This window comes from Anopheles marshallii, chromosome 2 (genome assembly GCF_943734725.1).
Source record: "Anopheles marshallii chromosome 2, idAnoMarsDA_429_01, whole genome shotgun sequence".
In the NCBI taxonomy this organism is placed as follows: domain Eukaryota; kingdom Metazoa; phylum Arthropoda; class Insecta; order Diptera; family Culicidae; genus Anopheles; species Anopheles marshallii.
In genome coordinates this window covers 51,607,411-51,628,160 of record NC_071326.1, presented here as the reverse complement: position 1 = coordinate 51,628,160, position 20,750 = coordinate 51,607,411, and the positions used below count along the sequence as shown (strand labels likewise).

Sequence of the window (20,750 nt, the reverse complement as noted above, 5' to 3'; positions counted from 1 at the left end):
TCTTGACCGGGTCACGGTGATGGGTGGTAGTCGTTATGGACTGGCTGGCATGCACTGTCGCATGCTACCATAATAATGTTCCTGTTGTTGTTGTTGTTAGTGGTGGTGGTGGTGGTGGCGATTGTTGGGGTGTACATTTGTGTCGTAGTGTAAAGTTTTACACAAAAGGAGCCTATTTGTCGATTGTCAAACAACATTTCGTGTGCTTGCGGTGCTTACTGCAGCACCGCCTCACTTCTACCGCGTGCACGTTTTCCTTTCTGCTGATTCCGTTCGTTTTTGTTAGATGTGCGATTTTCGTAGCCATTCAAGTTCTGGTTCACACTTCCAATGCCTATATTGACTTGTCTCCCGCATGGAGATGTACGCGGTGTTTTGTTGTTGTTGTGTGTTACGTGTACGTTCTTCTATGTTCACCTTGAACGAGAGCCACCAAGCTACACTAAGCTCTAGCGGATGATCGAAAAAAGTGTGATCATTCGTGTATATGTTCCGTGGATGATGCTGTTTAGAATGTCGATGATGGTGATGGTTGCTGATGATAGACGGTGTAAAGTGTAAGGAAAATAGTAAAGTATTCTTTGCCATCTTAGACGCATGCTTTGTGGTGCCGTCCAATACTCTCCAACTGTCTGTATAGCTCTTTGTAACATTATTATCGCTAGGTCTCTCTCTCCGTTGATCCGCTTTTTGCTTTACTTCACCGCTGCTTTGTTTAGCGATCTACGATAAAGTTAAATCTGATTCTGCGATCTTCAGCCCTTTCGCTTAAATGGATAAAATTGTTAACACTTCGTGCTCTCTGTTAGCGGTATCTACTTGTTTCTTCAGTTTTCTTAAACTCCCATCCCCCCATTCAACTGTGCTACTGCATCGTCCCGGTTTTGCCTTCGGTTCCCGCTCCCTTTCCTTTCCCATTTTCCTCTCGGAATGGGAACCACTCTGCTTTCTCTGCTTTGACTACGGGGTATACAATTAATATAAGAATAATATTTGAACTATGGATTCTCCGTTTCTCAACGAACTGCCCATTTTGTGTCGGTTGCTAGTCGCGCGGTTGCTCACTTGCCACCCCTGAATGCCTCTAGCGCACAGCACAGCATCATCACTTACATTTCACACGCTCAGCAGATGGGTCGTCGCAGTTGCATTGCCGATGCACCGCGCAGCCGGCCCTATGAGCTGTCATCCGTCAGGCCCCGCTGGTGGTGGTGGTGGTGCTGCTGCAGCAAACTGTGGCGCAGGCTGTGCCCGCCGTGATGGTTGGTGGTGTGCGATCGCATCGAGTCCGTGTCCGTGTCACCGTCCGAGCCGTGCTGATCCACCGCGTCGGACTGGTGGCCGAGCAGCGATCCCCGGGCTGCACCGCCGGTGGCGCCTTGTGTACCGTTGAGTTCTTCCATCGCGGTCCGCTGTAGGTGCGCCACGGACATCGACGAAAGATTCTCGTGCAGTTTCATGAGGCTTTCGACGTTTTTCGCCAGTAACTGCTCGGGCGTGTTGACGCAGGTGGCCGACTGTGATGGGTTTTGTTGCTGCTGCTGCTGCTGCTGAAGACCGTGCCCGTGATGTTGATGATCGTTGCCCATTCGGTGATTGCTGCTGCCGGTCGAGGACGTGGACGAGGCACCGGGACTGGCCCGCTCGCGCTTGACGCTCTCCGGGTGGAAGGATAACGGAGGACTGGTGGCGGCTCGTTTCGTTGCCGCTTTGGCAAGCAGTGCGGCCGTGTTGGCGTCCTCTGAAGTACCTATGGAGCCAGCGGCGGCGGCTGCTGCTGCCGCTGCTGACGAGCGAAGTTTGCCCTTCAGCAGATGATCGAACAGCGCATTGTGGGTATTCAGTTCGCCCGACTTTTTGTCGAGGCTCTGTCGGATGATGTCGTCCAGGAAGGAGCCACCGTTGGCACCGCTACCGTCGTACAGCTGCTCGGCCATTTCACGCACACTGCTACCCTTGGGCAGGGCGGCTAAGCTAGCGGCCGCAGCATTGGCACCGGCCGGGCCGGACTTTCCACCCGCGTAGTGTCGCGTGTCGGCTGGTGACAGTGGACTGGCCGTGGCTTCCTGCTGAAACCGCTGCATTAGCGACGGGGAATTGAATACGCCATCGGGGGTGGATTGGCCGCGGGCAAAGTCAACGCCCGCCATGCCACCGAAGCCGGACGCGTGGGGCCAGAAGAAGGGTGCACCGTAAGCCATGGCCGAAGCATCAAACATGGGCATTTTCGCACCGAGCGCACCGTTGGGTGAGTTGGTGGAGAACTGCGCCTGCTGCGCCTGTTGCTGCAGATGGTGATGGTTTTTCCCAGCGTGGCCGGCGGAACCCTTCGATCCACCGCCAAGACCACCCATCCCACCCTTACCCTTATCGATACCGCGGAGAGAAGACGAACCATCGGACGTTCCTTTCGAAGACGACGAACCGCCGAGTCGATGATCGTCCAGCCCAGGCTGGGGTTTGGGTTCGCGCTTTCTCGGCCGCATCAGATGCCGCTCCTTTACTTTATACTCCAAGGTTGAGTGAGGTACGCCATAGTAGCTTCCCGCCCGATGTACCGACATTTCACCCCGTTGCACTGCCTTCACCGCCTCTACCAAGCTGTCTCGATCGTAGTTCCGGTACTTGCCCCGCTTGGGACGTGTGCCTTTTCCGCCAGTGCCGGTATTATTGGCCGCAGCGGCCGCCGCAGCCGCCGCTAACTGTGCCGCACTTCCCACCGGACCGAGCCCAGCGGCTGCTGCCGCAGCACTTCCGAAGTGTGAGATGTCACCGAGGGTTTTGATGACGGAAATGCTCGGCCGTTTCATCTGTTCCATCTGCTGCTTGTGCATGATGTCGGACTGCTGATGCTGTTGAAAGTTTTTGCTGATGCTTCTCGCTATCACCTCATGCACGGAAAGCATCGATTTGCCGGCTGACGCTGACATTCCCGCTGCCACCGAACCGTGTCCGGCGGCTGGTGGTGAGATGGCAGACTCAGCTTTGACGACACCCCGCAGGTTCATCAGGGGTGGAGATATGACCGAGAGGTGGTTTGCCTGGGCACTCCCTCGTTCCTGCTGCGCTACCGACGATGCCACCGACAACGAAGAGAGCGGCGAAGAGGATGAGAGTGATGACGCCAGAGACACCTGCGAGGAGGTGGGTGCTGACGCAACACCTCCAATGCTGGTCCCACCATTACCGACACTGTTCAGCAGGTTCGCTTGAGGACTGGCGGATGCATGTGGTGCACGGACAGGGGCTGCCACGAGACTGCTGAGCACGGCGGCGGCCGCCGCTGTCGGAGGTGACGGAGTGGTCATATTGTGCTGGTGCAGGTGCCGTTCCAGGTCGCCATTTTTGCTACTGGCAGGGACGCCAACACCCGGGGAAGTGCCGGGCGCTCGTCCGTAGGACGGAATCTTTAGAATGACGTGCGGATCATCACTTGCGGCGTCATTCAGCTCGATCGACGACATCGACGCGGGCGTGTCCGGAGTCCCGGCGGACATCGTGCGCAGCTTCCCGTGCTGCTGTTGCTGTTGCAGCTGCTGTAGATACGGTAGATAGGAATCTAGAGACACCGCTGGTGGAACGGTTCCGTTCGCGTTGAGTGCCGCACTGAGCGAGGGAGATCTTGCTAGTGCCGCATCAAGCGCGGAGGAGTTTCCCAGGGAGGGTGTTCCAGAGACCGCTGGATGTCCGGAAATTATGGGGCTGGAACCCGGCCTTCCCGACACGGACGGTTGTACTGACGCAGCCGCCGGTACACTGCCGCTGGCTTTCTTGATCTGATCCGCCAGCAGCTGCTGCTGATCGATGATCTTCCGGAGGAGTTCTGGAAGTTCGGCCAGTGCTTGCTGTGTTTCCCCCGATGCCTGTGCCGTCGCCGTTACCTGTAGTACGCGTTCGACCTGCATCACTAGATTCGGCGTGAGCAGACTGGATGCTGCCGCGGCCACTAGCGGTGACGACTGCGGCGGCTGTGTTGTCGCGGGAGGTGTGCCAGTCGTCGTGGCGGACTGACGTGGTGCCGACGACGGTTGCATCGGTACCGGGAGGGAGCTGGGATGTGGCTTTAGGCTCATACCGGCTATGTCCAGTGAGGCCGGCTCGGGTGTGGCACGATGGGCAGGCGGGGTAGCGATGGCGGGCGGAGTACGGGTGAGGTTTGTCTCTTGCGGTCGGGTTGTGCCGGTGGCGCCGTACATCTTCAGCAACATATCCGCCAGCATGTGCTGGGGCAGTTTGTCCAGCAGGTCACCATCCTTGATGTCACCATCCTGCGAATCCTTATCGTCGTCATCATCCAGAAGTGACGCCATGCCGCGCTTGCTGCCGAGCGCCATCTTATAGACCTTGTTGCGTAGCGTCGATCGCGGAATGCCGTACTGCATTGCTGCCTTGCGTGTACCGAGCCGCCCGCTTAGTATGTCCTGCAGCGCATTCTGCAAGCCATCCTCAGTGTAGGTTTTGCGCCCTCCGATAGGTGATAACCGTGGCTTTGCCCTGGAAAGAATGTAAGATTTACGGAACGGGAAATATTAACAGATGGTAGTGCAATGCATCAGCGAATTCGGCAAGGAAATGAAAATTGATTTTGAAGTGAAGTCGAATATTCACTCCGAACGAGGTCGAGTAATGTGAGTGATTTTTTTTGCGTTTTCGAAAGCTTCAGCCGAAATATGTCCATCCTTGCGGTTGGAATACGATGTGTTCAGACAATGGAGCAACGGCAAGCGAAAGCAAAACGTCAGCAAACGTGATTTTTCATTAGTTTGCTGTCGTGGACAGAAGATTCTACTCCAGTTCCTTCATGATTTAGACTAACCAATCTAAGCGAGTGTGGATGCACGGCTCGGGGTTTTGTCCGTTCGGTGCACACAGATTTGCCTATATTATGTTTCGCTTCCCCTCTCCCCATCAACCCGAGCCGCTGGCGGGGCCCAGGTCTTCGCTGGGCATCTTCGTTGCAGGGTCGCGTGTGAGAGTAGTTGACTGTACACATATCGCTAACGCTAGCATCTTACTATTCCCAGACACTTGTTTCTTCCCAACCGACCCGGCGATGGTGATTTCGTCTCTTTTTTTCCCCGCACAAACCCTCTTCACTCCCGCATTCTTTTCACCCGAACTGGGCTGAACGGATATAAGTGGTTCGCTCTCGTGAGGTGCGGCTTGGTGAAAAATTTTCGCCAGTCAGAAAACAAGTGCCACTCGTGCCCGTGCGCTAGGACGATGGATGCGATGTGTGTACCGTACCGAGCCGCACACCAAGCGCTTCACACATGATATGCACCGGGGAGAAAAGGAAGTTGCCCACGGTTCCTGGATAAAGGGGCATACACCAGGCAAAGCAAGGGCGCCATTCTCGCCGAACACAAAAGGGACGAACATGGCGAAAAAGTAAAAATAACGCTCAGCGAATGGTAAAAAATGGTGGTGAAAATGAAGCTCGATGCTCAAAACCAAAGAGCGACACTGTTGGGGACTGTGAGGTGGTGGTGGTGGCCACCTGTGTCTGTCAGTGGTTCCATCCTGGGAGGATGGGAGGACCGTAACCGTAAGGAAGCCACTTTCCACAACCACTTGCCCTAATTCGGTCAGCAACGAAACGCTGCTGCGGAACGGCAAAAGGTAAGGAGCAATAGGAGAAGGATCTCATTTTCCATCTTTATACCGCCTAATCCTACGTTCTTTTGGAAAAGCTCAGCATGTGGACCCACCCCCACTAAAACAATGTCAGTAATAATGACTTTAACAGTGACGGTAACAGAGGCAATGGTGTAGTTTTGAATGTGAGCCCTTAAAACGGCATGCATTGAAATGAGGATTTGCTGCAAAAATATTGGCAGCGTGCTGCACAAAGCGTATATGTTATTATAAAGACGATCGGATTTGATACACCGAAATAAGATACTGCTGCAATTTCCGGATCCATACCACAAATTCTCCGTTCAGTGGTCGTCGATGGGGCAAAGTAAACAAACGTGTTACGAGGCACGGCACGAAACATGATCCATTTTTATGACGCTGACGGATGTGCGGACTGCTGTCAGCAGTTCAGCCGCAAGATCCGCGTTTTCTTTTACATTTTTATTTTGTTTACAACCTTTCGGAAAGATGTGGCTAGAAGGCTGTGTGCGTAGATTGTTTGCCGATACATCGCAGTGGGTAGTTTTGTGAAGGACTCCGACGCCGCTGCCTGAGTGGCAGAGTGCGATAGAGCGACCTAAAGGGGCGACTTCAATCAACCGAATCGCACCGAAACCAATTCAAACTGATAGATGCAACGTTAAATCAATCCGCTCCGACCACTCGTACGTTCGTCCGTTCGGTTTGAAGTTGGGTGAACAGAACGGAAAAAAAACTTACACAAGAAACAGAAAAAGTCAGAAATAACACTTGGATGCCACTGCAGTGATGACACAGTGAGGTCGCAACGGCGGGGACGAGGGTGGGGAATGGATGCGTCGGGGTGATAATTGCATCATAAAACGTTTCCACTCTGCCGTTGGGAGAGTGCCCGGCTCTCGTGTGTATCGATGGCCCCGCGTCAGGTTACTGACCAGCTCAACTTGACGACGTTTATGTACCTTCACCAGTCGAGGGGCCGGGCTGCCGCTTGGCAGATCGAAGGATCTTCTTATCTCGAGCTCCGTCTTGTTTGGTTCATTTCGCTCTTGATTCATACGACGACCCGGCGGCTGCCTGACGATGTTCCAAATGCAGACAGCTATAGAACTGATGGTCATGGTGTTGATTATGTCGTTGCTTTTGGGGTTACACTCACGACCATTTGCTCCGCACGCTCCGTCCACCCTGTGTCACACATTCTTCCCGCAGGAATCCATCGGTTCCCTGTGCGATGGTGTTTGATGCTTCTTTCGAACGTTTTATGCTCCTTTTAAATCCCGGAGTTTGATTGTCGGAATAAACTGTTTGGAGGATCGTTGCAAAGCGGGGTTTAGGTGGGGAACGAAGACGACTTGCGAATCAGACAAAACCACCCCCCGAACGAAGAAACAACCGGAGGGAGGAAAAGAAGTAAGAAAAAAGGCTGCGACGATTTCGTACGAACATTCGCCCCGCACAGGGTCAAAGCAGTGTGCCGAGGTTGTTGAATAAGCTCGCAAGATAAGCGCCGCATAAGAATGGAGCGAGCATTTGAGAGGCTACCGAAGAAGAATCGCGTATGAGGGGTGTCAAAGTTGTAGGGCGAACGACCGGAAGGAAGGTTCCGCGAGCACAGGGCATGCACGAGCATGTGCAAGGGAGCCAACAGAGAGACAGAGAGCATGTCTAGACGTGTCGATTTTTGTGAGGCCTCTTGTTCGGCTGTTGGCCCAAATTCCAGCGTCATACAACACAAAACCACCCCCTCATTCCTTCCTTCCTAACTTCCACCCTGTTTCCCACTCGCACACATACGCATACCTTCGCTCTCAAGCAGATATTATGTGGAACGGGTGTGCGGGAGGGATGCGCGACCGTTGTGGCGGGAGGCAGGGAGGGGGGAAAGGTGGTGCAATCGGGTTCAAGTGGTCGCGTCATTCCGGGAAAACTTTGGCAGGCAGTTTTCGGTGGAACCGTTTGGTGGGAACCGAAAACAAAAACGGTTGACGTGGCTTACTCGCCCGCCTGCGTGCATTATGCTGGCGACAATTCAGCTGCGTTCGAACATTTGCATCCCACCGTACTTGGCAATGGCGCACAACACATTTCCTCGAAATCTTGTGTGCCAATCACGATCGGCTTTTTACACTTTCGGCACCTTTCTTCCGGGAAACGTTAACTTGCAAATTGCAATGTACAAAAAAAAAGCACCAAACGATGGAGAAAACAAAACACACCACACTCACATAGTTGTAAGTTGCAATAACACCTGCATTCGATAACAGGAGAAGAAAGTGCAAATTAAGCGGTTATTTTTCTTCTTTGCAGCCTTTGCGATTTGTACGTTTGACAGTGGTACATGGTTTGCACGAAGTTTGATTAGTTATGTTGATTTACATTCGAAATATGAAGTAAACTTAACATTGAATAATACTTGTAATTGTAATCTACAATCAATCCAGTTTTAGCGAGTATTTAGACATATAAAATCCTTTGCTGGTTGCTCAGCGTTGAAGTCGAAAAATTTAAGATATTTTGGTCCAATTTGGAATACATAGGAGCTGCTTAGATCAATGCCATCAACGAACTAAGCTTTCATGTACTTCTGACGATTAAATAGTTTCTAAATAAGCTAATCGAAGTATTCCGTTTAAGCTCTCGAAGAACCTGTGAAGTTACTGATGTCAAAGATAATGTTTCTGTAGGTAAAAGATGCAAAACATTTGTAAACTCACGAAGACAATCTAAAGGTGTTGAAAGCATGCTTGGAATGCGATCTACGTGATGATGAAGCGGCGAATTAATGACGTACTTTCGGTGTGGACCAATTGACCATCACGTCTATAAATTTATTTCAAATGAACAATTGAGGAAAGTACATTTTCGTTAACTTTTGTTGCTAGATAAAATTATAATTAACTTATGATGAGCGCGTTATAGTTGACTGAGGTTAAAGAAGGTTATAAAAAGGTTGAAGTAATATAGAAGAGTGTATCGAACAAAACAGGAAATGATAGACACGATGACAGTGTGAGAGAGATGTACATACATGGAATAGATGCACAATAGTTTCTTTTTGCGAACGCCTCTATGATCGACGGATCATGATGGTTGCCTCAAAAATGGACCGGTTTTTGTGCCGATTCTCTTTTGTATTGTGTTTGCCTCACGCTGTCTTCGCTTCGAATGGTGGCGCGTTTAGACGAATTTACGAAACGCAAGCAAAGCGAAACGGCCAAAAACTACGTATTAGGAACGCCTTTCAATGGCCGTTGCCTTTTCGTAGTTGCCTTTCGTTTTCGGCCATGTTGATTTTTGGGATTAGAAATGGTTACCGATCAAATTTGTACGGGGTTATGCCATCTATCATTTGCTTTTGCTTCACTACGCATGAAACACGTGATCGTCCGGTTAATGATATTCCGTCTCGATACTTTGAAACAAACTAATACTGCCAATAGCAGCCATACAGAGTATTGCGACTGCAGCAATGTGATGTAAATACACGTGCATAATCTGTCAAAAACAGTGGCTACAAATTGGCTGGCTGCTAGTTGACATAATTTGGAAGGAAACGCTAATTTATATTAGCAGCTTCACATCGTTTGGGGTTGTAGCAAAGTGAAACAAAACTAAATAAAGCGCCGTGAAGTATTTCGCTTGCCTCTCGCTTAAGGACAAATATGGCATAGATTTTGCAACTGTGTCACTTCCTGGGGCGCTGTAAAACGTGTGTTGTGCAACTCTGCCAGCGATCTGTGAAATCTAACAGCTTATCAGGTGGGATTTTTTAGAGGTCAGTTTTTAAAACTGAGTATTTTTAGTCACAAACAGTTTTGACGAGCATGGTATGGATTGTCATAGTTGAAATTGTACATGACAAGTTGAGTTGAAATTTTGAACGCATTATTCCACTTGCAAGACGTAACGTAACAAAAGACGCCTAAAGCAGAATTCATCTGCGTACAGCACTGTCTGGTGAGTCCGTTAGTAGTGATGCATGCCCTTCGCGTACGTCAAAACCGTCCCGGTAACTTGTACCACTTGCCCGATGCCAGTCCTACGACTTATCCTCTTTCGATCAGCCCAGCTCCCTTAATTTGACAATTTTTTGTGCTGGTTAGTTGACACACTGGTGGAATGAGGTTACTTTCTTGGGTTGTAAGGCGCACCAGCTTAAATAAAAAAAAACTATGTAAACGTTAACGTAGACGAAGGGTAGCGCTTGATACGTGGCCCGATGGAATACGCCAAAGTGCATCTTTCTATGGGATTTGCCTTCGTGTACGGTGAGGCCGAACCGAAGGGGGTTTTCCTTTCCAACGTGCCGGCCAACTTTTTTGGAACGCAATGCATTCGGCATCGAATGTGACTGTCCATGTGTGCGTGTGTGTTTGTTTGCATATGTGTGTGTGTGTGTATGCTTTTTTCATGGGAATAGCAAAGTGCAACAGAACTCATACATATTTTCTGAATGCATTTTTTGTGCATCGTCTCCAACCATCTCGGCCCTCCTTGCAAGGGTTGTGGTAGGTAGGTCGGGTGGTTTGCATTGAGAAGCCGCATTTCGGTAGCAGGCATAGCGCAAAAAGAATCCGTCCCACGTTATAGGCAAGCTGGAAACGGCGAAACACCGCCGGTCCTTGTCTTTTCACCATCCGCCGAATCACCTTTTCGCCGTGCATAACAAGTTACGTTGGGAGTGTATAGTTGCTTTCGTTTTACACAAGAGCAGTGCAAACATTGCACATCCCGTGCATCCCACCCGTGCCAACGTCGGGCTAGCAGACGTTACCGACTGACCAGGACTTGTTATTTGGTTCCCTCTGCTGTTCGGTACATTATCCGTCCAAGACGACGACAACGACGACGTGCAGAGTGGCGTCGATGGCATGGAGAATGGCGATGGTAATGGAGTGCTGCGGGTGGCATCTTTTGGCTAGGTGAAGCCAACGCCATCCAACGGACCGACCGTAACGTATTTTAAATGCATTCGAACATGTATCCCTTCTTTGCTGCAGTTCACGAAAGGCGCACATACACATCAGTGACAAGGTACGTTACGCGAAAAATGTGTATGGATTTTTTGTTTTGCTTTTTGGCTTTAGAGTACATACAGTACTGGACAAAACAAGTGCAGTTTTGTAAAAAAGTACTGAATTATTCTCCACACACCTTTATCCCCAATAATTTATTGGCATCTAATACCTTATGTTCTTCCTTTCTTCCATAAACTTCTGTGAACAATTTCATCTGACTTTCAACACAATACGAGCCTAATAATTTTATTTGTTTCGTATTGAATTTTTGTATGCTGTTATTGCAAAGAGAAGCTTAGATTTAACAGTTCATGATAGAACAGTCAGGGCTCGAAACCCGTTTAAAATCCATTAGGTACCGCGGTTAAACGTTTCAATTTTGAATTGTCTCATGCTTATCATAACTCACTTTGTCTCATCATTTCACCGTCATTATCATCATCGTCGTCATCAACAGATGCATTGTATTTCCATTCTTTAACATTTTATTACAGTCATTATGTAAGAATCATAACTACACTGAAACGACTATAGCCTACAGAACAATGCTTTCATTCTGAGGGGATTACAAAAGTTTCAAATGGTTTATCCTATACTGTACATGTAATTTATGTTGCACTCAAAGGGATTTGCGTCCAACTATATAGGTCTTTTGTAAATTTAGCTGATATTTTATTAAAATAAAATATTTTTTTAAACGATAACAACAATGTAACAATTCGGAAACCGACAACCGGCTCAGTTACTGCTAGTTTCAACTAACAATGTAAGGCAGCACTTCAAAATTTCATCGATGAGAGGATAGAGCTAACTTAAAAATGCTTTTGTTAAATTGTAGATTAAAATGCCTTTTTTCTATCTTCCATGTATGAAATGCGTAGATGTGTATGAAACCGAAGGTGCTACTTCAAAACAATGTGGTGTGAAATGTGGCGGTGTCAGCGCATTGTAATTATGCTTTTCATCACTGCCAAAAGATAGCTGAAAAACTCAAGAGTGAAAAATTAAAACCGAAAAAAACGCTTCCGAAAAAAAAAACCACCTTCGGGAGGTAAACAGGCAAAACAGTACCCCCCCCCCCCCTCCCTCCCTCCCTCTTTTTCTTCCTCCGATCCACCTTCTCTGTTTTCCTTCTACCCATCCAACACATAAACACACACACGCATGTACAAAGATTCGAACCTTCAGTTTGTGGTTTTTGTTCATTCGAAGGGTGAAAGACGGTAATGAGCATGTTAGTGCATTTTCGGAGCAATGCAGCCGGTGCATATATGCAAACGGGTGCATGTGAAAGCAAAAGGGTGTACGGTATGTGGAGCGGAAATGGGTGAAAATCGGGGATAAGGGATCTATATTCGTGCCACCGAAAAATGCATTCTAACATGCATGTGCACAAACATATCAGTTCCGTGCATGTATGGGCCCGTTTGGCTCGTGTGCGCTCGGTTTTCGGGATGGTATTTTCAGCGATGGAGGTGGTGTTTTTTTTCTTCTATTTTTGCAAACGTATGTGTGAGCTGCTTTTTTAGGATATGGAGGAAATGAAATGATAGCAAGCAGCTCCGGCAAAGCGCGACAAAGATAGTACGAAGGGATAGGAACAACGGTAACAGTGCAAACGACGGCCGTCAGGAACAATCAGCACGGCAAGAAGGGCCTGTGTGTAGGAGTGTAATTTATGCTACCGTCAAAAAAGCCGTTTTGCAAAAAAAAAACCTGCACCAACACTTACGCACACTTGAAAGGATGGCAGGAGAGGAAGAAGAAAAACATAATCCCAAGGCGAGGCACATGCAACTGGCGCACAAAAATTGCACAGTAGGAAATAAAGGTAGTTTTTGTGGGTTACATATGGCAGCAAGACGCAAACATTCTACGACAATTCGTCCTTTCTTGGGGATTTTCGTTGTTCCATCCGCGGAGTGAGCTATAGCTCTTGCGGCGGAGCCACATGTGTGTGTCCCGTTCTTTCGCTACCACGAGGGAAGACCCAACCACAGCGGCAGCACTAGCGTCGCTGGAAATGCACTTTTCTGCAACGGGCATTCGGGGTCCGAAGCAAATCGGAAACGAACCGTCAGCCGGTGGAACGGTGGCTAATGAACGGCGGTATAAAGCCAGCCATCGGTGGCACAACGACGACGACGATGACGACGACGACGACGACGACTGCTGGCAGCTCACCTTCACCTCCCAACTCCCATCACCGTCCCCCCACCCCCTCAACGTTCGTCGGTTTTGATATGATGCACTCCGCGAATAGATTGTGGACGATATGCGATGTGCGGTGTTTGTGTCGTTGTTGTCGTCCCGTTTTGGGATGAAGGTTGCAAGGGTGCAAGTTTTAAAATTTTGATGAGGACTTGCTTCATTTTTTTTACCACCCTTTTTGTAAATGTTTCGCGGCAAAGGCAAGGAACATAAAATTGCATCCAAACATTGCGGTTGACACTGGCAGTGCCGGCGGTGGCAGCAGCATGTGTGTGTGTGGAAGCGTAAGTGTGTGAGTTTGTGTGTTTTTTTTTGTTGAATTTTCACACACACGCACACGGACACATATGCCCAAGTAGGTGTTTGTATGTGTTCATGTGTGTTGGTGACAGAAATGCAAATTCAGTGTAAAAATGCACTCCACAGTGCACATTAGAAGAAGGGTGGGGCGCCGAGGGGAAGGGCGTTTTGCCGGTGATGACGGTGAATTGGAAATCCTCGATCGCAAGGAACCGCAAGGACCACGCCACACGGAAGGGTGAGTGATGCACGGATGTTTGAGTGTGTGTGCGTCGTGTATGCAGTTTTTTTTAGCTCTTCTTTTTAGCTAATAAAAGGAAGGACCGCTCCCAAAAGGAAGTTCCTTCCGCAGTTTTCAATCACAGCGTGCAGGCCCAAGAGTTCGTTCTATCACTCGTGAAAGGATTTGGGGTCGAGTGAATGGTCGTGGAAAGAAGGGAAGGGGAAGGGGGGGGAGGGAGGCGGATGCCCGGGGAAGAATTCGTTGCATCGAGTGCAAATGCATTTGCAGGATGTGTGAGCCCACTTTCTGCATACGTGTCGCAACGTGTCTAACGTGTATGGTGTGTACCTTTGAAGATTCGGCTTCCTTTTCTTCGGCCAGGGGTTGGGCTTTGGGCGGCAGTGTATGGCAGAAAGCTGAACGGAAGTTCGGCAAGTTCATTAACCTTTTCTTTTTAGGGGACCGGGGATTGAAGTGGCCGTGCATTAGAGGAGGTGTTTTTTTATGAAAATTTGAAGACATTTATCCACGTGGTGGATGTTTGGTGTTGCCCCACCCTGCAACACACACATCGTGCACATTTTGGATAATGTATTAATTTTTGGTGACGGGAATGTGTAGTTTAACATTAGGAATGGAATGGAATAGTGGTCCTCATCCAGGCTCAAAGAACAACCGTTCTGACCGCCTTTTGTTAACGGGGAGGGAAACCGTTCTGACCACCTTCGGTAAAAGATAATCCCCCCATCTTACGTTGCCTGCCTATCTTCGTATCTTCGAATGTACGAGAGGTACACTCACCATACCCAAAGGATTCTACATTTCAAGTTTAAAAGTGTGTCTGTCCCTTGAGAAAGATAATCAGCTTTGTAGATGATGAGATCTCCATAATTCATCCTTAAGAGTCCAGTTTTCGGTTACTTGAGCTCGTCTCCATCAACCCCAAAAATAAAGAGCCTCATATCGCATACGTGGCACTTTGGTTGACCATTCTGGAGTTCGACCCTTATTCTTTTTAAATCCTTTTATTTTGTCTGAGATGGTTCAACGGATGAGAACGGGAACACCTACAGGGCGCATAGTTTGCATGATTGTATCCATCGTTGCCATGTTTTCCCCGCTTTTCATTGGTTCTCGGTTGGAGCGAACGGCGGTTGCCTTTGTCCAGAGCCATTCGCCTTGGGCTTGAGACATAGCGACTTGAGCTACATGGTGTGTGCGCCTGTTGCCCTTCTCCTCGTTGGAATCATAGTTTGCGCCGAATGCGAATCGATGTGATTAAATATTTTAAGGTCAAATTTATTATTTATGAAACTCGCGTACTCCCCCAAACCCTTGCGGAGTTTCTGCTCGTTTGGGCTCGGATGGTGCCGGGCGGTGGTACCGGCACGCCGCAGTGGTGTGCAGTGGCGGTAATTTTCGATTAAAATTGCAGTAATGCAACGCACCATCATAGTCCAATGCATTGCGGTAAGCACAAACAGGCAGCAACAAGCGTCGTGTGCGTGCTCTCTGTCTCTCTCACACTCTCTTTCTTTCTCTCTCTTTTTCTCGCTCCGTCACAGGATTTTCCCTTTCGATCAGATCGGGAGATTTTTTTAAATTTTTACTCCTTCTTCTTCTGCAACTTCCACTCAGCCGTTGTCAGTTTCTTTGTCCAAAGTTCGCGGACATAACGTTGCACCGCAGGCAAACATGCGTGTCATCGGATTCGAGCTCAGATACACGGAGGGGCTCAAGTATTACAGCGATGTGGACAAAAACGCCAATAACGTGGTTCTGAAAGAAAAAAAAGTACCAGCGTACGAGAAAACGAATCAACGCTAAAAAGGTCAAGACTCGGCGTACGAGTTGCGAGGTCGCGCGACGTAAGCCCTCCATCATCATCATCATCATCATCATCATCATCATCGTCCGAAAGGCGCGAAACGTTCGCGGTACGCAAGTGGCATTTCGTAATGCTTGCTGACATTTGATGGCCGATCGGCAATGGTTGATCCGCATCCGGCCGGGGCTGTGCAGCAGTGTCGTTGTTTCGGTGTACCAATTGGGTTTGCTGCGTTAACAATTTATTCGAGCTTCTTTCGAGCGAAATCCATGGTGTGCAGCCGCTCCCACCACCATCAGCTTCCTCTCGAAAAGGAGATCAAAGGTGAATACGGCTATGGTCACATAACCAAGTGGAATCTTTGCTATCATCTCGGTGCCGTGCGAAGTGTGTCGGAAGAAGATTGTTTAGAAACTGTTGTCCAAACACGCAGGCCTCCGACACCGGCCACCCCCCTTAAATACGAGCAAGAGCAACGAAGATAACTGTTCTCAAAATGACACCTAAGCACCCACAATACTCAGGTTACCTTCTGCTTATTAGAAAACGATAATAATTTGTCATCGTTCCAGTGCGAGTCGCGCACAGTTGCCAGCCATTCCCAAACTCAACCGTGTTTTCGTCTTAACGAACGTGATACGTTGCGGATATTATTTTGACTGCATTTCTTGGAATTCCTGCATGTTGCTTGTGGTAAGTGGTCGTAGATGGGATTCCCTTAAGAAGCCACAGGTTACTTGTTTATTATTATTATCATAACTAAATTCGTATCCAATTTATAGGATGAAAGCGATGCATCATCAGTTTTATAGTCATTTTACGGTTTTAGTGCATAAATTTTGGCATGTTTGGCACGTACTTTAATAAATGGTTCAATCATTTCCTATTGCGCAGACAGCTTCAAATAGATAGAGTGCCGCTGGAAATGTAACCATATTTTCATTTTGATGTTTGGTTTGCTACGATAACAACATGTCTGCCTAGAAAAGCCTGTTTTACTCGGCGCTCATTTGGGATTGATCCCCCATGGACAACGGATGGCAGTGAAGCAATAGAAGAAAAAACAATAAAAAAACATATAGGCATAAAAAAACTGTCCCATCCAATCCGGCTTCTAATTGGAATACACTCGTTCATAAATATGTGTGTTTATTTTTTTTTAGCAGGGACATAGCGACTGTTTGTATTATTTCAACGTATTTTCAACCCAAACGCATTGAAGTCCATCCGGTGCGAATTGCTTCCGCCAAAGTGGTGCCAATGAAAAATGGGTGCGAACAGTGTTCGGAAAAAATCAGAAAAAGCGATTTACGAGAAAAGAGATCAGTAGAAAATTTATAACAAAAAAAAAGCAGCAGCAAACGCACGGAAACGATTATTTTGTGTGCGATTTGAAACGCATACAAACGTACAGGATATAATATGCAGGGAAAAAGCAAACGCAAACAACAAAAATATGGGTTGCATGCAGCAAATCCATAGAAATTCTTTTCCAACAATTTTGTTTTTGTTCCGTCTCCAGCACACCACCGTCCACTGGATATTGTGGAATTGTATGGGAGAAAAAATAGCCCCACCATTGTTGCTTGGCTTTGTTAGAGGAGAGGAAAAAGGGAAGGAAATAAAATGTTGAAAAAGAGAAATTCCGACAGGTGCATCATTCAATTAACAGCTAGAAACAATGGATAGAGGTTTTCAGAGTTTATGTTTTTTTGTTGTTGTTTTATTTAAATTGGAAATAGAAAAATCCTTTTGATGGTTCAACATTATTGACCCGTTGGTGTTTTAAGCATTTTGCATTTGAAAGGAAAAATTGCATATGAGTGATAGGATACGCGTGATATGTTGAATGATGTCACGTAAAGAATGGACCGATGATAGATGCATGCATTTCATGCGAGCGTTGCCCCGTGTGTCACAGAAGTACGGTAATATTCGCTTATCCATTTCATTGTTGTACATGTTGTACATATTTGCGGAAATCTCGTGCCAAAGATTAATAGTAGTGATAATAAAAACTTGGGAAAATTCTGCGATTTCCAGCGACTGAAGTATACGGCCAAACGAACATAAAAAAGGAATGACTTATGTTACCTATTCTTTAGTAGAAATCAGCGTTTTTTCAACTTTTTAGTCGATTTATGCCATTTTACAGAAGAAAAATTTGCCGCACAGTATACCAAGCAGTTATATTTTAAATACTTGTTTAATATGGGTCCAACTTAAATGTGAGCCATTTAAATGGACATAATTAGAATGACCGCCTAGAGAAAACATCTTTGAAAGTCGAGGCCCTGGATTCTCTCTTACCACTCAGAATTTTGTTCGATTTAATCGAAATTAAAGCGAAACATTAGGAAAATGCCTCATAGAAAATCGTGCACTGCGTATGGTGGCATCAGAAGCGGATCAGAATGGTGGATATTTAGTTAGAGAAACAGAAATCCATTATTTTTGCATGATATTCAAGAAGACCCATAGAGTATTGGTGATTCTTAGTAAAAAAACTGGAATAATTATTTTCCACAATCATGTGTAGATCCCAATCTTCCAACGCGAAGTTTTGTAATGCGAGCATAAGGTGATATTCGCTTGATAGCAGGTTCAGACTATATGTTTGTGCATTAGCATTTCTCAACCAAGGTCCTTGATCTTCGGGCAAGTCACTTAGGCCGGGTTTGCTATGGTGTTGCTCTGATGGAACACAGCATCTTTTCTGCGGTAAACTTATGAGGCAACTCGTAATAGATAATTTTCTTCCAGTCCAACCAAATACTCAGTTGATCCTTCCGTTGACATCACGATGCTTTCAGTAACATTGATGACGTATTTGACCACCTTATAATCCCCAGCTTCAAACTCGTTCTTGATTTTAATAGACAATAATTAATTTTGGGTTAGAATTTCAAAAATGCAGAAAATTTGAGAAAATGATCTAAGTTTTCCAAAGCTAGTATTTTTGTATTTTGCTAGATTTACAATACAACAATCTGAAATTAACAACACATTAAACAAAATCTGCAATCTGTGATAATCGTGTCATATTGAATGTTTAATGTTGACAAGCAGTAACTGTCACATCCAATCGTATAATTTGTCATACTGTTAACACTTTCACGTAGCTCATCACGCAAAGAATCACGAACTTCACAGCCGTAAAACACGTTGCTACTAATTTGTCATGAGACAACTGCGTGTATCCCTAACTGAGCAACTGAGAGCATGGCTAAGCGTAAGGAAAATAAAAATGCAAAAATGATCCGTTGATATAATGTGACAAACCGTTCTCGACAGATTTTGGAAGAGTGGATGTGCTTTCTTCTTGCTTCATCGTGCATTATTCCTTTGCTCAGCATAGTGAGACAGAGCAATGATAAAAAACCAGGAAATTGTTTCAAGCCTTAAATGTTGTCGTTTGAAGAGCTCCAACGATATAAGACTATCTGAGCAAAGTTTACAGAATATGTTAGATTTTTTAAGCCGGTGACTCAAGGTACTGTTTTTCATACAATGCATAATGTGAATGATGTTGCAATGATATCGTTAAAGCAACATAAATTCAGACCATATGTGGCCGTATGCAACGCAACGCATCACCACCATAAGGTGAAAGCGGAGAGTGAAAAGAACGGAACATTGCAGTACAAATTTGAGAGATCCATTTCAAAGCACACCATAAATATTGTAATTCTTTTCCGCTTCTGTTAGCTCCAAACCTATTACACCCGTTTTTTTTGCGCTGCGAAGCCAACGAAAAGGAAAGTTGAAAGGAAAGAAAATGCCCGAGAGCATTGACCCCGGCCCGGCGTACTGATGTGTCGCCTTGCCGTTCTCGAGTCCCGTTCGGGGCATCATTCTTCGGTGTGCGTTCGTTTTCCTTGTGCCGTTTGGAGAAACAAAACACACAAAAAATAAAAAAAATAAGCTAAATATTACAAAACAAACCCCGGGATATGTAGCGGAAAGGCAAAAATAAAAAGCGAAAGGGTCGCTGCCACCGGCAAATGGGGAATATACGACGATGCACCGGCCCAAAACATGCATTCGCTTACCACCAGCCGAAATGTTGTCGTTCACCTTTTATTTTTTATTTTTTGGGGGAGCTGGCATCATCTTTTCGTTTTGGGCGTATGGGCCATTTTCGCTCGTGGTGCACGAAACATAAACGGAGAAAAGAACACAATACGGTGAAAGTGGAAGAGCGTAACAGGCATTAAGGCCGAAGGCAACATGCAGAATACCGCTTTTTGACACATTTGGCCGCGTTCTCGTATCATCGTGGCGATGCACGATGGTTTCGGGGTGGGATGTAAAGGGGCCGAAGGACAACAGGGGGCCCCGTTTATGCCGCCTGCATTTGAGCGCATGGTTGCCCCGATCCCCGATGAAGAGCCCGCTCTGTTGTTGTTGCCGTTTTGGGGCGCATCGCTTTGCTTTGCCTGTGTTCGCAGCATGATTATTATTACCATTGCCATTGCCCGTTTTTATGATGATTATTTTGGCGGCAAATTAACCTCACATACGCGCATCTGCTAGGTCTTGCAACTGGTACAGGCGGGTGGGTTGTCGCAGTCAGCTGGCAGGGGAGACGACAGGAAGTGAAGCCTCAAAATCTGCTCCAAAAGATTCGCATCCCGTTAGATCGGTGCGATGTGAACGAACTTTGCGGTATTTTGGATCGGTAGGTCCCATATGGGATGAAATGATAGTGTGAGGCAGTGCCCGTCAGATGTAAGATTGTGCGTATGTTTGTTTGTTTTCACTCGTGGGTTTTTTTTTTGCTTGATTAATTTGGTACACCATTTGGAACACCCATGTGTGTGGCAAACATTTGCATGTGTGGATTTTTTTGGGGAGCACGGCAGCGAGAGGGTGGGTAACGCTGGGTCGCTACGGTCGGTCAATTGAAGTGCAAAGTGAAGACAAATGCAACGCATCACGTGTGGCAGTTTTCAAATGCAATAAAAGCATCACGAAAGACGTGCGTTCTGACAAATGATGCGGCTGGTTCAAAATCTGGCCAGCGGGGTTTTGCAACACGTCAGCGATATGTTACGATGTGTTAACAAATCACGGCCAGCTGTCATTTTTATGGAAGAAACCGTGATACATTTTTCATTCGCCATTAAAGGCAGTGCATCGGCCGTGGGTAATGAATTGATCGTGTCACTTTGAAGCGGACTGTACTTGAACCAATGATTAATGGTGCTGAATTGTCGTGAAGCAAACTCATAACTCATAAAGACTCCCAACCAGATAAGGAAATATAATTAACCTTTTCTTGAGTTTACAGCCTATTAACCGGTGCCTTAATCTACGTCGTTTTGAAAAATTCTAAGTTGCACTAGAACTCTTCCGCTTGTATGATTGTTTTCCGATGAAACAATTCTCGCGTAAACGCGTGATAACGTTACAAAGAACTCGTCCGGTTTCTTATGCTTCTGTTGGCAAGCAGTTGGAAGGACCCACTTTGCAAACAGCAATCGCAGCAGGAGTGTTTCGAATTACTAATTAAAAATTTATCCATCGATAACAACGATCACGCGCA

At 46.9% G+C, this 20,750-nt stretch overlaps 1 protein-coding gene across 1 annotated transcript in view; it reads right to left on the bottom strand.

The window, feature by feature from the left end:
- Positions 1-1,175: 1,175 nt before the first annotated feature.
- Positions 1,176-20,750, bottom strand: part of LOC128709686 (mushroom body large-type Kenyon cell-specific protein 1-like) — a 68,986-nt gene continuing 49,411 nt past the window's right edge. Inside the window, exon 7 of the mRNA XM_053804696.1 lies at positions 1,176-4,494. Within this exon, the coding sequence (XP_053660671.1) occupies positions 1,176-4,494 (3,319 nt within the window). The remainder of the gene's footprint in view (positions 4,495-20,750) is intronic.